General features: G+C 50.0%; 1 protein-coding gene across 1 annotated transcript in view; it reads right to left on the reverse strand.

Annotated features, from left to right (window-relative positions):
• The window catches only part of LOC130386145 (unconventional myosin-Ic-like), a gene marked incomplete at its 3' end in the record, with an annotated part of 28323 nt that extends 16407 nt beyond the window's left edge, over positions 1–11916 (reverse strand). The window contains exons 1-6 of the mRNA XM_056594922.1: positions 11328–11916; positions 5367–5525; positions 4670–4785; positions 2365–2563; positions 789–869; positions 316–495 (exon numbers count right to left, since the gene is read on the reverse strand). Of these exons, the coding sequence (XP_056450897.1) occupies positions 316–495; positions 789–869; positions 2365–2563; positions 4670–4785; positions 5367–5525; positions 11328–11345 (753 nt within the window). The remainder of the gene's footprint in view (positions 1–315; positions 496–788; positions 870–2364; positions 2564–4669; positions 4786–5366; positions 5526–11327) is intronic.
• Positions 11917–12505: the final 589 nt, after the last annotated feature.

Consider the following 12505-nt stretch of genomic DNA (forward strand, 5'->3'; position numbering starts at 1 on the left):
AATAGTATTTTAAAAGTATAATATCTTAAAAAGTATAAAGGATTGTTAAAATCTGAAAAGAATCGCGTGATTCCAAGCTAATATGAACATAAAAAAATTGGAATGGAGTCTCTTGGTGAAAAATTGAGGAATGAGATTGGTCCCAAAGTTTGTAGAGAATAAGAAAGAAAGAAAGGAAGAAAAAAACTTAAAAATAACTTAGAACACACACACACACACACACACACACAAACACACACACACACACACACACACACACACACACACACACACACACACACACACACACACACACACACACACACACACACACACCTTGACCAGGTAGAGGTATTTCTGGGGGTTTCTGTCCAGGTGCAGGCGCAGCAGCTGCTCCTCAGTCCCGCCCTCCAGCAGCTGGTAGAACACGTGGTAGTTCCTCTCGCCGTGGTTCTGGTGCACCACGCGACTCTTCTCCAGCAGGTAGTTCAGGATGTGAGCGCCCACCGGCACCCCCTGGTGGACAGCCGGGGGAATGTCAGACACTTGTACGCGATTCACTTCCAATGAGACACTGAGATGATCCCAGAAATATACAAGGGATCCAAGCGTGTATTTCATTTAAATGAGATTTTAACACAATGAAGTTATGAATTAATATTTAATTTGCGTAGCAATAATGTAAGCACTAATACAACTTTACTATTTAGTAATTTAACAGACGCATTTATCCAAGGGGTCGGCCTGCTCTAGAATGCCTACAGGTAGACTGTGGACATCAGCGTTCCCACCCAGAACATTTGGCTCACCCTGAAGTCAAACTGGATGTCCATGTACTTCCCGAAGCGGCTGGAGTTGTCGTTGCGGAGTGTTTTGGCGTTCCCGAAGGCCTGGTCGCGGAAGAACAGTGATCCCCAGAGGACATGGCGGGAAGCACAAGGGAGGATGTGAGTTCAACAACAACAACAACAACAACAACAACAACAACAACAACAACAACAACAACAACAACAACAACCATTAAGCAGACGCTGGATCCATTCCCTAACAGGGATTTATTCTCTAAGATACAGGTCATTAAGGAGCAGGTAGGGGTTAGACAGTACAGAGACAGGTCATTAAGGAGCAGGTAGGGGTTAGACAGTACAGAGACAGGTCATTAAGGAGCAGGTAGGGGTTAGACAGTAGAGAGACTGGTCATTAAGGAGCAGGTAGGGGTTAGACAGTACAGAGACAGGTCATTAAGGAGCAGGTAGGGGTTAGACAGTACAGAGACAGGTCATTAAGGAGCAGGTAGGGGTTAGACAGTACAGAGACAGGTCATTAAGGAGCAGGTAGGGGTTAGACAGTAGAGAGACAGGTCATTAAGGAGCAGGTAGGGGTTAGACAGTACAGAGTCGGGTCATTAAGGAGCAGGTAGGGGTTAGACAGTACAGAGACAAGTCATTAAGGAGCAGGTAGGGGTTAGACAGTACAGAGTCGGGTCATTAAGGAGCAGGTAGGGGTTAGACAGTACAGAGACAGGTCATTAAGGAGCAGGTCGGGGTTAGACAGTACAGAGTCGGGTCATTAAGGAGCAGGTAGGGGTTAGACAGTACAGAGACGGGTCATTAAGGAGCAGGTCGGGGTTAGACAGTACAGAGACGGGTCATTAAGGAGCAGGTCGGGGTTAGACAGTACAGAGACAGGTCATTAAGGAGCAGGTAGGGGATAGACAGTACAGAGACAGGTCATTAAGGAGCAGGTAGGGGTTAGACAGTACAGAGACAGGTCATTAAGGAGCAGGTAGGGGTTAGACAGTACAGAGACAGGTCATTAAGGAGCAGGTAGGGGTTAGACAGTACAGAGACAGGTCATTAAGGAGCAGGTAGGGGTTAGACAGTACAGAGACAGGTCATTAAGGAGCAGGTAGGGGTTAGACAGTACAGACAGGTCATTAAGGAACAGGTAGGGGTTAGGCAGTACAGAGACAGGTCATTAAGGAGCAGATAGGGGTTAGACAGTACAGAGACAGGTCATTAAGGAGCAGGTAGGGGTTAGACAGTACAGAGACAGGTCATTAAGGAGCAGGTAGGGGTTAGACAGTACAGAGACAGGTCATTAAGGAGCAGGTCGGGGTTAGACAGTACAGAGACAGGTCAGAGGTCGGGCACCTCCAGGACGGGGTTAGACAGTACAGACAGGTCAGAGGTCGGGCACCTCCAGGACGGGGTTAGACAGTACAGACAGGTCAGAGGTCAGGCACCTCCAGGACAGGGTTAGACAGTACAGAGACAGGTCAGAGGTCGGGCACCTCCAGGACGGGGTTAGACAGTACAGACAGGTCAGAGGTCGGGCACCTCCAGGATGGGGTTAGACAGTACAGACAGGTCAGAGGTCGGGCACCTCCAGGACGGGGGTGGACTGCAGCAGACAGTCCCTGAGGGAGGCCATGCGCTGGTGGGCGGGGCAGGAGACGGCGTAGTACAGCAGGATCTTCTTGGAGGCCTCCGTCTTCCCGGCACCGCTCTCCCCGGAGATCAGGATGCACTGGTCCCTCCGGGAGGTCTTCATGGCCCGGTAGGTGTTGTCCGAGAGGGCGTAGCTGGCGGGGAACAGGGGAGGAGCTTCAGTTAGTATGACCAGTCTCCTTATTGTCCCACTCGATCGCTCTACAAACGTAACAGGCCGACTGCGTTCATGTCACTCATATATATTCACATACAGTAGGTGCGTTTCCATCCCCCTGATTTTATGCGAACTTTGAAGTATCGAATCACTAAACGGTGATGGAAACACCAAAATTCGCATAAAAATCCTCTAATTCGCAAAAAGGTTTATCCGCTCGCTTGAGGTGGTTTTTGAGAAATGCGAAAGAGAGTAAAGTCGCAAAATGGGAGATGGAAACACACTTTTCGAAACAGCTGTGACGTAGCGAACTTTGAACACACAGGACTGACAGTCTTTCCGATTTCCGCATAACGACCGGCCATAGCAACCCAGCCGACATCAACGTGTAACGTCATCACCCTATTCCGCTCCAACCACTTGATGGAAACGCACCTAATCCGAATTACTTTTTTGCGAACTTTCTAAACATTCGCATCACCGTTCAGATGGAAACGCAGCTACTGACAGGGCTGTGATAAAGCCTGGTACCTCCAGCACTGAGTCGAGGTCTGGTAGTTCATAAAGGTATCGGATTCATATCATTCATACATATTCACGTCAACAGATGTTCCGATTTTATTTCGCTCATCACTTTTCCCCCTATCTTTGTTTAGTTTATTGTTTAATTTAGTGGACCTCTTTCAATGACCTGGTCGTACGCTCTACACTAGATAGAGTCTCTTCTCTGCAGGTTGTGGGGAACAGGTGGCCAGCCGGAAGGACCCAGCCAGATGAACCAGCCTGATGGAACCAGCCTGATGGAACCAGCCGGATGGAACCAGCCCGGACTACGGGACCTCTAGGCCGATGTCCCGAACACCACAATGTGGCCATATTTCATGGCTCATTCTTCAAGTCTGCCGCGACAAAGACCGCCAATCAGGACTTTCATCTGGACGTTTCCACGGTGACAGGAAGCATGATCGAGGCCTCCCATCGGTCACCTGCCGCCGGCGCAGTAGGGGTCTGGTTACTCTGCTCCATCATCTGAGCTGTGTTGGACCGCGGCTGGGTGTGTGTGTGTGTGTGTGTGTGTGTCCTGGCAATGGTCCAACGTGTCAGGTCATTGTATTGAGACTGGGTGTGTGCGTATGTGTGTGTGTGTGTGTGTGTGTGTGTGTGTGTGTGCGTGTGTGTGTGTGTGTGTGTGTGTGTGTGTGTGTGTGTGCGTGTGCGTGTGTCCTGGTAATGGTCCAACGTGTCAGGTCATTGTATTGAGACTGTGTGTGTGTGTGTGTGTGTGTGTGTGTGTGTGTGTGTGTGTGTGTGTGTGTGTGTGTGTGTGTGTGTGTGTGTGTGTGTGTGTGTGCATGTGTGTGTGTCCTGGTAATGGTCCAACGTGTCAGGTCATTGTATTGAGGCTGGGTGTGTGCGTATGTGTATTTGTGTGTGTGCATGTGTGTGCGTGCGTGTGTGTGTGTGTGTGTCCTGGTAATGGTCCTATTGTGTGGGGTCGTGGGTGGCCGTCCATCTGCTGGTAATTCTGTCCCAGGAACCCGACAGCGGCAGAGCCAACGCTCACGCACTAGAACCCCGTGGTGGGTGACTGACCACTGGTTCATATCTCCATCAACACCCACGCACCTCACAAAAGACGGCTCAGGTGTGTTGCCAGTGGGAATCGAAGCAGGTACCAGTCTAAGGGTACCAGTCTAACCTGTAGGGTAGGTACCAGTCTATCCTGTAGGGTAGGTACCAGTCTAACCTGTAGGGTAGCTACCAGTCTAACCTGTAGAGTAGGTACCAGCCTAACCTGTAGGGTAGCTACAAGTCTAACCTGTAGGGTAGCTACCAGTCTAACCTGTAGGGTAGCTACCAGTCTAACCTGTAGGGTAGCTACCAGTCTAACCTGTAGGGTAGCTACCAGTCTAACCTGTAGGGTAGCTACCAGTCTAACCTGTAGGGTATGTACCAGTCTAACCTGTAGGGTAGCTACCAGTCTAACCTGTAGGGTAGCTACCAGTCTAACCTGTAGGGTAGCTACCAGTCTAACCTGTAGGGTAGCTACCAGTCTAACCTGTAGGGTAGGTACCAGTCTTACATGTGGGGGGAGATCTCGTAGTAGCTCACTCCTCTGTAGCGCTCCATGTGCTGCGGGGAGTAGATCTCCAGATCCTTGTAGGGGTTCACCGACACCAGGACAGACCCCATGTAGGTCTGCAACACACACACACACACACACAACCACACACACACACACACACACACACACACACACACACACACACACACACACACACACACACACACACACACACACACACACACACATACACACGTTATACATATACAGCACCGAATCCATGTAGGTCTGCAACACACATTACTTGTATTCATTTCATGATAGTGACTGTAATGAGTGTGTGTGTGTGTGTGTGTGTGTGCGTGTGCGTGTGTTTGTCTGTGTTTGTGTGAGTGAGTGACTGGGTGACTTACTGACTGAGTGACTGACTGACTGACTGTCTGCTTGACTGACTAAGTGTGAGTGACTGACTGACTGACTGACTGACTGACTGACTGACTGAGTGTGACTGAGTGTGACTGACTGACTGACTGACTGACTGACTGACTGACTGACTGACTGACTGACTGACTGACTGAGTGTGAGCGAGTGAGTGAGTGAGTGACTGAGTGACTGACTGACTGACTGACTGACTGACTGACTGACTGACTGACTGACTGACTGACTGACTCACTGACTGAGTGTGAGTGAGTGACTGACTGACTGACTGACTTACATAGATGAGGTTCTCGGTGAACCTCCTCCTCAGGTTCTCGATGAAGGCAGCCTCGCTGTTGAAGTTCTCCAGGAGGACGAAGTCCTGGACGCCCACTCGGTCCCGGGCCGACAGCGCCCCCTCCAGCACCAGACGCACCCGCCCGTCCACCCCCACCTCCTGCAGGAGGGAGGAGGAGGAGCACGGTCAACACCACCCGAAGACCTCCTCCGGGAGCCTCTGCCTCTCAGGCCAGGTGGAGGCACTGCACTACTACTTTAATGTAATCGCAATATTAATGTAAACTCAAGCTGCAGTTACACCCATCTGACCAGCAGAGGCCGCCAGATGTCTGGTGCATTGGATCCTGGCAGCTTGGTGGTTAGTTTGAGTGCAACGTGACTCACAGATCAAGATTAGGATCGTCTTGGTTAAAAAGGGAGCGTGTACAGACATTCAAATGCAACATTGAATATTCGTAATCTGTGACGGAGCATGGGATTCAGATTTAATGACGCACCAAAAAAAAAACACCCTTGAATTAAATGTTTTGATGTGGAAACCCCCACACACTCTCACACACACACACAGAGACTAGGAACAGCTCCAAAAGCCGCAGGCTTAACAATTCAGACAGTAAACAGAGAGAGAGAGACAGAGAGAGAAGTTGTGTGTGTGTGTGTGTGTGTGTGTGTGTGTGTGTGTGTGTGTGTGTGTGTGTGTGTGTGTGTGTGTGTGTGTGTGTGTGTGTGTGTGTGTGCATGTCAACTCCCCTGCAGACAGCTAAACAGTCCGCAGTCTGACTTCATTCACACAGTTGGAACCATGCAGTCGTTTATCAGAAAGGTTATCCATAGAGACTCACTCTGAGTTCAGATCCATGTCATTGAGGAGCAGGTAGGGGTTAGACAGTGAGTTCAGGTCCATGTCATGAAGCTAGGGGCTAGGATATCTAGGGAGCCCACATGTAGACTGTGGACATGAGGGAATCGTACGCAGAACCTTTCAGCTAGAATGCACTAGAATGCACCCGGAGTTCTTCAACTATTTCATCGCGACTCCAAAGACAATCTTGTGCCAATGAACACAACAGTACACTCTGAACCCGCCAGAACACTCTTAACTACCATAGCATTTTAAGCACTATGAACGCTTTGGACACTCTGGACACTCTGGACACACAAGAGCACTCCAAACACTCAGAACACCTCAGAACCAGTGATCCTTTCTTTAAGGACCGCCGGTTCTGTTGTGGGCAGCACTCCCCCTGTTCCACACTGGGTATTTCGCACACTGGTCAACAGCCTTTTCCGTTGGGCAGTCGTGCGTTGTTGTTGAGAGGCTGTGTAAAACAGGTTAGTTCCTCAGCGTTTAGTGGCTGGTCCGAGTAGGCAGATTCCACCACGCGTTTTACAATAACATACGTAATACCGTCCCGTCATCTATACTGAAAGTGAAATGTACAGCAGCAATGAGCTGCTGTGGGGACATATTCAAATAATCACACATCTCAATCGCAGTTCATGTAGTTTGAAAGTGTTTTGTTTGTTTGTTCTAAAGATATTGGCTATTCAACAGATATTCACGCTCTGATTAGCGACGTGACGCGGGAAACCGAAGACCTGATCCGGGGAGGGGGAGAATCCATGCGGGCTCCCGATTGAGAGTGAGGGAATCAAATAAGCAGGCCAAAGTAAAGGGGCGTGTAGTGGGGAGGGGGGGGGGGGGGGGGGGATGGAGCAAAGGTTGGGCACACAACATCTGAGCTGAAAAACAGCGTAGCAAAATAGAACGCTCTATATTTTTAATAGGGAAAATTATTTCAGAGCATCGTTATGCATTTCTCTCTGCCAAATGGCAACCCAATAAAAACTCATGACATAAAGTTTGGGAAAGGCTGGCCTGGAGTGTTCTGTTGTGTACACAATGTTCTGGAGTGTTCAGAGGGTTGCATTCAGAGTGTTCAGAGTAGGGCTGCTCGATAAAGGGAAAAATCATAATCACGATTATTTTGGTCAATATTGAAATCACGATTAATCAAACGATTATCTTTGAGTTTGAAAACATGTTGTATTTATTCACCATGTCTCTCCCCCAAAAAAAATTGTAACTGAGAACTTTGAAATTTCGCCTTAAAAAAATACACAAAATGGTCAAAAAGAAAATGATCCAATCTAAAATGATATACAGATATGTGTCCCGCTGTTCTGCCCTTTCTATAAATCATTAGAAAATAAATAATTATAAAAAATAATAAATAACAAACATCGGAAAACTAGATTATGTTAATTTTCTGATAGTTTGACGCTAAAATCGTAATCGCAATCAAAATTCGATTAATCGCCCAGCCCTAGTTCATAGTGTCCAGAGTGCTCAGAGTGTCCAGAGTGCTCAGTGTTCAGAGTGTCCAGCGTGACCTGCGTTATCATGTCATGACGCACCGCTAACTGGATCGCGACCCATTTGGGCTCCTGACCCATAGTTTGAGGGCCGCTCTTCTTCACTGTCCAGTTGCATTGGTTCCCAAATCTTTCGGCCAGTGAACCCTGAAACTCTGCAACGCTTGTGAGCCGGTAAGACCGATGTCCCGGGGACCATCGCTCCACTCCTCACCCCCTGGGTAGTCGTTGTTTGCTCGGGGGTGTGTGAATCATCGGGCCGTCAGTTTGTAAATACAGGCCGTCAAAAAAACATGTATCTGCTAAATGGCTCATCGAACTTCTAAAGCTTATGTCAGCCACCTCCTGTGACCCCATATGCATCAGGGGCCCCGACCCCCAGGTTGGGATCCCCTGCAGCGGCCTATCTGGGTGCAGCCCCCACCCCCAGCTTGGATCTGAATCAGAGATCCTGAACTCTGATCTCGACAGGGCCGAACAAAGGGCCAGTCCCTCCCTATCTCCAGACTGAGCCCCTGCAACAACACCAGGACAACACTGGGCCGCAGCCAGGGAAGGCAGAGGGGGGGGACACACACACCCACGCATGTACGCATGTAGGCAGGTACGCATAGACGCACACACACATACACACTCGCACACACACACGCTGCCCACACAAACACTGACGCACGCACGGGCTCCCACACACGCATGCATGCAGGTTTACACACAAACGCATGCACACACACACACACACACACACACACACACACACACACACACACACACACACACACACACACACACACACACACACACACACACACACACACACACACACACACACACACACAAACACACAAAATACAACACAGCTCCCAGATCTTAAACATGCTTAAAACACGGTAAGCTTCCAGACCAAAACATGCAAAGCTAAGAGCTAAGAGACCCTGAAAATGCTAAGAACACGCCAAGCTAGAATACCTCAAACATGTATGCAAGAGCATAAACACGTCAGGCACGTTAATTCTAGTGGGCACCAAACAATCTCCGGACTCTTTTAGAAGGATGACTACGTGACTCATTCTCTGAAACCTTTCCTTTGGTTTGATTTCCTTAAATGGGGGGAATTCAGCGTTTGTGTATCGAGCAGAGCCTGTGAACATATCTCCACAGCCATGTGATCTGATCTCATGAAAACCAAACCTGCCAAAGCAGCCAGAGGTCCCTCAGAGTGGACTCATCACCAGCACCACAGGCCAGAGGTTCTGCTGGTTCGGACTGGTCCGCATGTTATCAGACGGACCAGCACTAGGCCCACAGACTGGGAGCGATGCATGGGTGAGCTTCTGGTCCTGGTCCCTGTACTGGTCTCTCTACTGGTTTACAACCTGTGTGAACCAGTAGGAATGTGAGCACTGGTCCCTGTACTAGTGTGGCCATGTTAATACCAGTAGGATGGGATCCTGGTCTCTGTACTGGTCTCTGTACTGGTGTACTTCATGTGTATACCAGTATGAATGTTATCCCTGGTCCCCATACTGGTGTAACCATGTTTGTGTACCAGTGGGAATGTGAGTGCTGGTCTCTGTACTGGTGTTACCATGTGTACTGGTGTACACCATGTGTATACCAGTAGGAATGTGACCCCTGGTCCCCGTACTGGTCCCTGTACTGGTCCCTGTACCGGTCCCTGTACTGGTGTTACCATGTGTACACCAGTAGGAATGTGAGCGCTGGTCCCAGAGATCTGCTAATGGGGAGCAGACCGAACAGCAGATGTTTCCCGCGTGACTCAGCGTGATATTTATATCTCCTGCAGGACATTCAGGAGCGCCACGGACACAACGAACGACGGGCAGAAGGACGTCACATTCCCGGTCGCGTACCCACGGCCGTGACGACGTTGGCCGCCCCCTGGGCCCGGGGGCCACTTGCCTCGCCCCCAGGAGCAGGACCACGGCACGGGGCGGGGCACTGGGGCAGAGCCTGCAGCGAGAGGCCGGTATTATGTTCCTCTCCCGGTCCCGGTGTGTTGACAACCGTCTCCTCGTTGCTCAGGAGCGGGCCTTGGCCACGCGCCAGCTGACTAACCTCCAGGGCCGGGGCTCTGGCGACCTTATAAGGACTGCTGCCCCGCAATGCACCACCTCCTCCACCACCACTACCACTGCTACATCCACCTCCACCCTGGACTAACACCACCACAACTACATCCACCTCCACCCTGGATAACCACCACCACCACTACATCCACCTCCGCCCTGAATTACCACCACCACTACGTCCTCCATAGCCACCTCCACCCTGGACTTCCAGCACCACCACCAGCACCACCACCACCACCTCCCCCAGACTACGACCGGTCTCCTGATGCCTCGCAGCAGGCCAGCAGTAAGACGCCAACAGAGAGCTGTGAGATGCTCCCTGAGTCATCCCCAGCGTGTGACTCTCCCTGAAGACGCTGCGGCTGGCGGGGCCGTGCACCATGTGTGGTCTGTTCGTCTGTTTGTTTGTTGTGCTCCTGGTAGCACAGAGTAGGGAGTGGAGGAGCGTGGAGTATAGGGAGTACAGTAGAGTAGAGACCAGCAGAAGAGAGTAACAGTAGAGTATAATAGAGTAGAGTAGATCAGAGTAGAGAGTGGAGGAGCCTGGAGTATAGAGAGTACAGTAGAGTAGAGACCAGCAGAGGAGAGTAACAGTAGAGTATAATAGAGTAGAGCAGATCAGAGTAGAGAGTGGAGGAGCATGGAGTATAGAGGGTACAGTAGAGTAGAGACCAGCAGAGGAGAGTAACAGTAGAGTATAATAGAGTAGAGCAGATCAGAGTAGAGTGGAGGAGCGTAGAGTATAGAGAGTACAGTAGAGTAGAGACCAGTAGAAGAGAGTAACAGTAGAGTATAATTAGTAGAGCAGATCAGAGTAGAGAGTCATAAAGAGTAGAAGCACTGAATACACAGCTCTACATGACACATGGGTGCAGTAGAAAAGCAGCGTGCATGGACAGATGATGTAGGTATGTATAAGTATGTATATACATGTGTATCCAGTAGATGTATACGGTGTGTATCCAGTAGATGTATACAGTGTGTATCCAGTGGATGCATACAGTGTGTATCCAGTAGATGTATACAGTGTGTATCCAGTGGATGTATACAGTGTGTATCCAGTAGATGTATACAGTGTGTATCCAGTGGATGTATACAGTGTGTATCCAGTAGATGTATACAGTGTGTATCCAGTAGATGTATACAGTGTGTATCCAGTAGATGTATACAGTGTGTATCCAGTAGATGTATACAGTGTGTATCCAGTGGATGCATACAGTGTGTATCCAGTAGATGTATACGGTGTGTATCCAGTAGATGTATACAGTGTGTATCCAGTGGATGCATACAGTGTGTATCCAGTAGATGTATACAGTGTGTATCCAGTGGATGTATACAGTGTGTATCCAGTAGATGTATACAGTGTGTATCCAGTGGATGCATACAGTGTGTATCCAGTAGATGTATACGGTGTGTATCCAGTAGATGTATACAGTGTGTATCCAGTGGATGTATCCAGTAGATGTATACAGCGTGTATCCAGGAGTTCTTACCCGGGCTTGGTACCTCATCCTGGCCTGTGGTTGGGGAGCCAGCGTGAGCTTAGATGTTTCCTTCTGGGTCTGCTGCTTCTCCTGCTGCACCTCCTGGTCTCCTCCTTGTCTCCTCCTGGTCTCCTCCTAGTCTCCTCCTGGTCTACTCCTAGTCTTCTCCTGGTCCCTTCCTGGTCTCTTTCCTACTCCTGCACGAACCTCAGGCTCTCCTCATCCGCCTCTGACCACGAGCTCCTCGTTCCCAGAAGTACGATAACCTCTTCCTCTCTCTTCTCCTACTTTTCTGCGCTCTGAAGTTCCTTGCACACACTTCTGTCCTCGTTTCCCCTCTCTCTCTCTCTCTCTCTCGCCCCCTCCCTCTCGCTCCCTCTCTCTCCCCGTCTCTCCTCCTTCCTCTCAGTGTGTCTTGTCCCTGGGGGGATCAGACAGAAGTATGTTAACAGACACACACAGTCCTCAGACGCACACACCGACTCACACACACACACAACAATAACAGCTTTCCTGGTTCATACCGCTGGTCCGTCTTCACTCATGAGGTCAGGGAGACCCTTCTAGCTCTCCCTCTCCCTCTCTCTCTACCTCTCCCTCGCTCTCACCCTCTCCCTCTCCCTCTCTCTCTACCTCTCCCTCGCTCTCACCCTCTCCCTCGATCTCTCTCTCTCTACCTCTCCCTCCCTCTCTCTCACTCCCTCTCTACCTCTCCCTCCCTCTCTCTCTCTACCTCTCCCTCCCTCTCTCTCTCTCTCTCTCTCCCTCCCTCCCTCTCCTTTAAACTCAAACAAGGGCAGGAAGTGCAGCAGCACGTCACCCAGTGGAAAGTATGCTGCTGCAGAGAGAGCGCTGGGGAGGAAAAAACGCATGGCTCTGCTAACATGAAATCACCGACAGAGCTGATTAAAAAAACCTGACATCACATGACCCGGGCTCCGCCACATTCCTTCTTTGCCTCTGCCACACCCTCTTTCCCTCTCTCTCTCTCTCTCTCTCTCTCTCTCTCTCTCTCTCTCTCTCTCTCTCTCTCCCTCTCTCTCCTCTCTCTCTCTCACTCACTCTCCCTCTCTCTCTCTCTCTCCCTCTCTCTCTCTCTCTTTCTTCTCTCTCTCTCTCTCTCTCTCTCTCTCTCTCTCTCTCTCTCTCTCTCTCTCTCCCTCTCTCTCTCTCTCTCTCTCTCCCTC

This window comes from Gadus chalcogrammus, chromosome 7, assembly GCF_026213295.1.
Source record: "Gadus chalcogrammus isolate NIFS_2021 chromosome 7, NIFS_Gcha_1.0, whole genome shotgun sequence".
Taxonomy (NCBI): Eukaryota; Metazoa; Chordata; class Actinopteri; order Gadiformes; family Gadidae; genus Gadus; species Gadus chalcogrammus.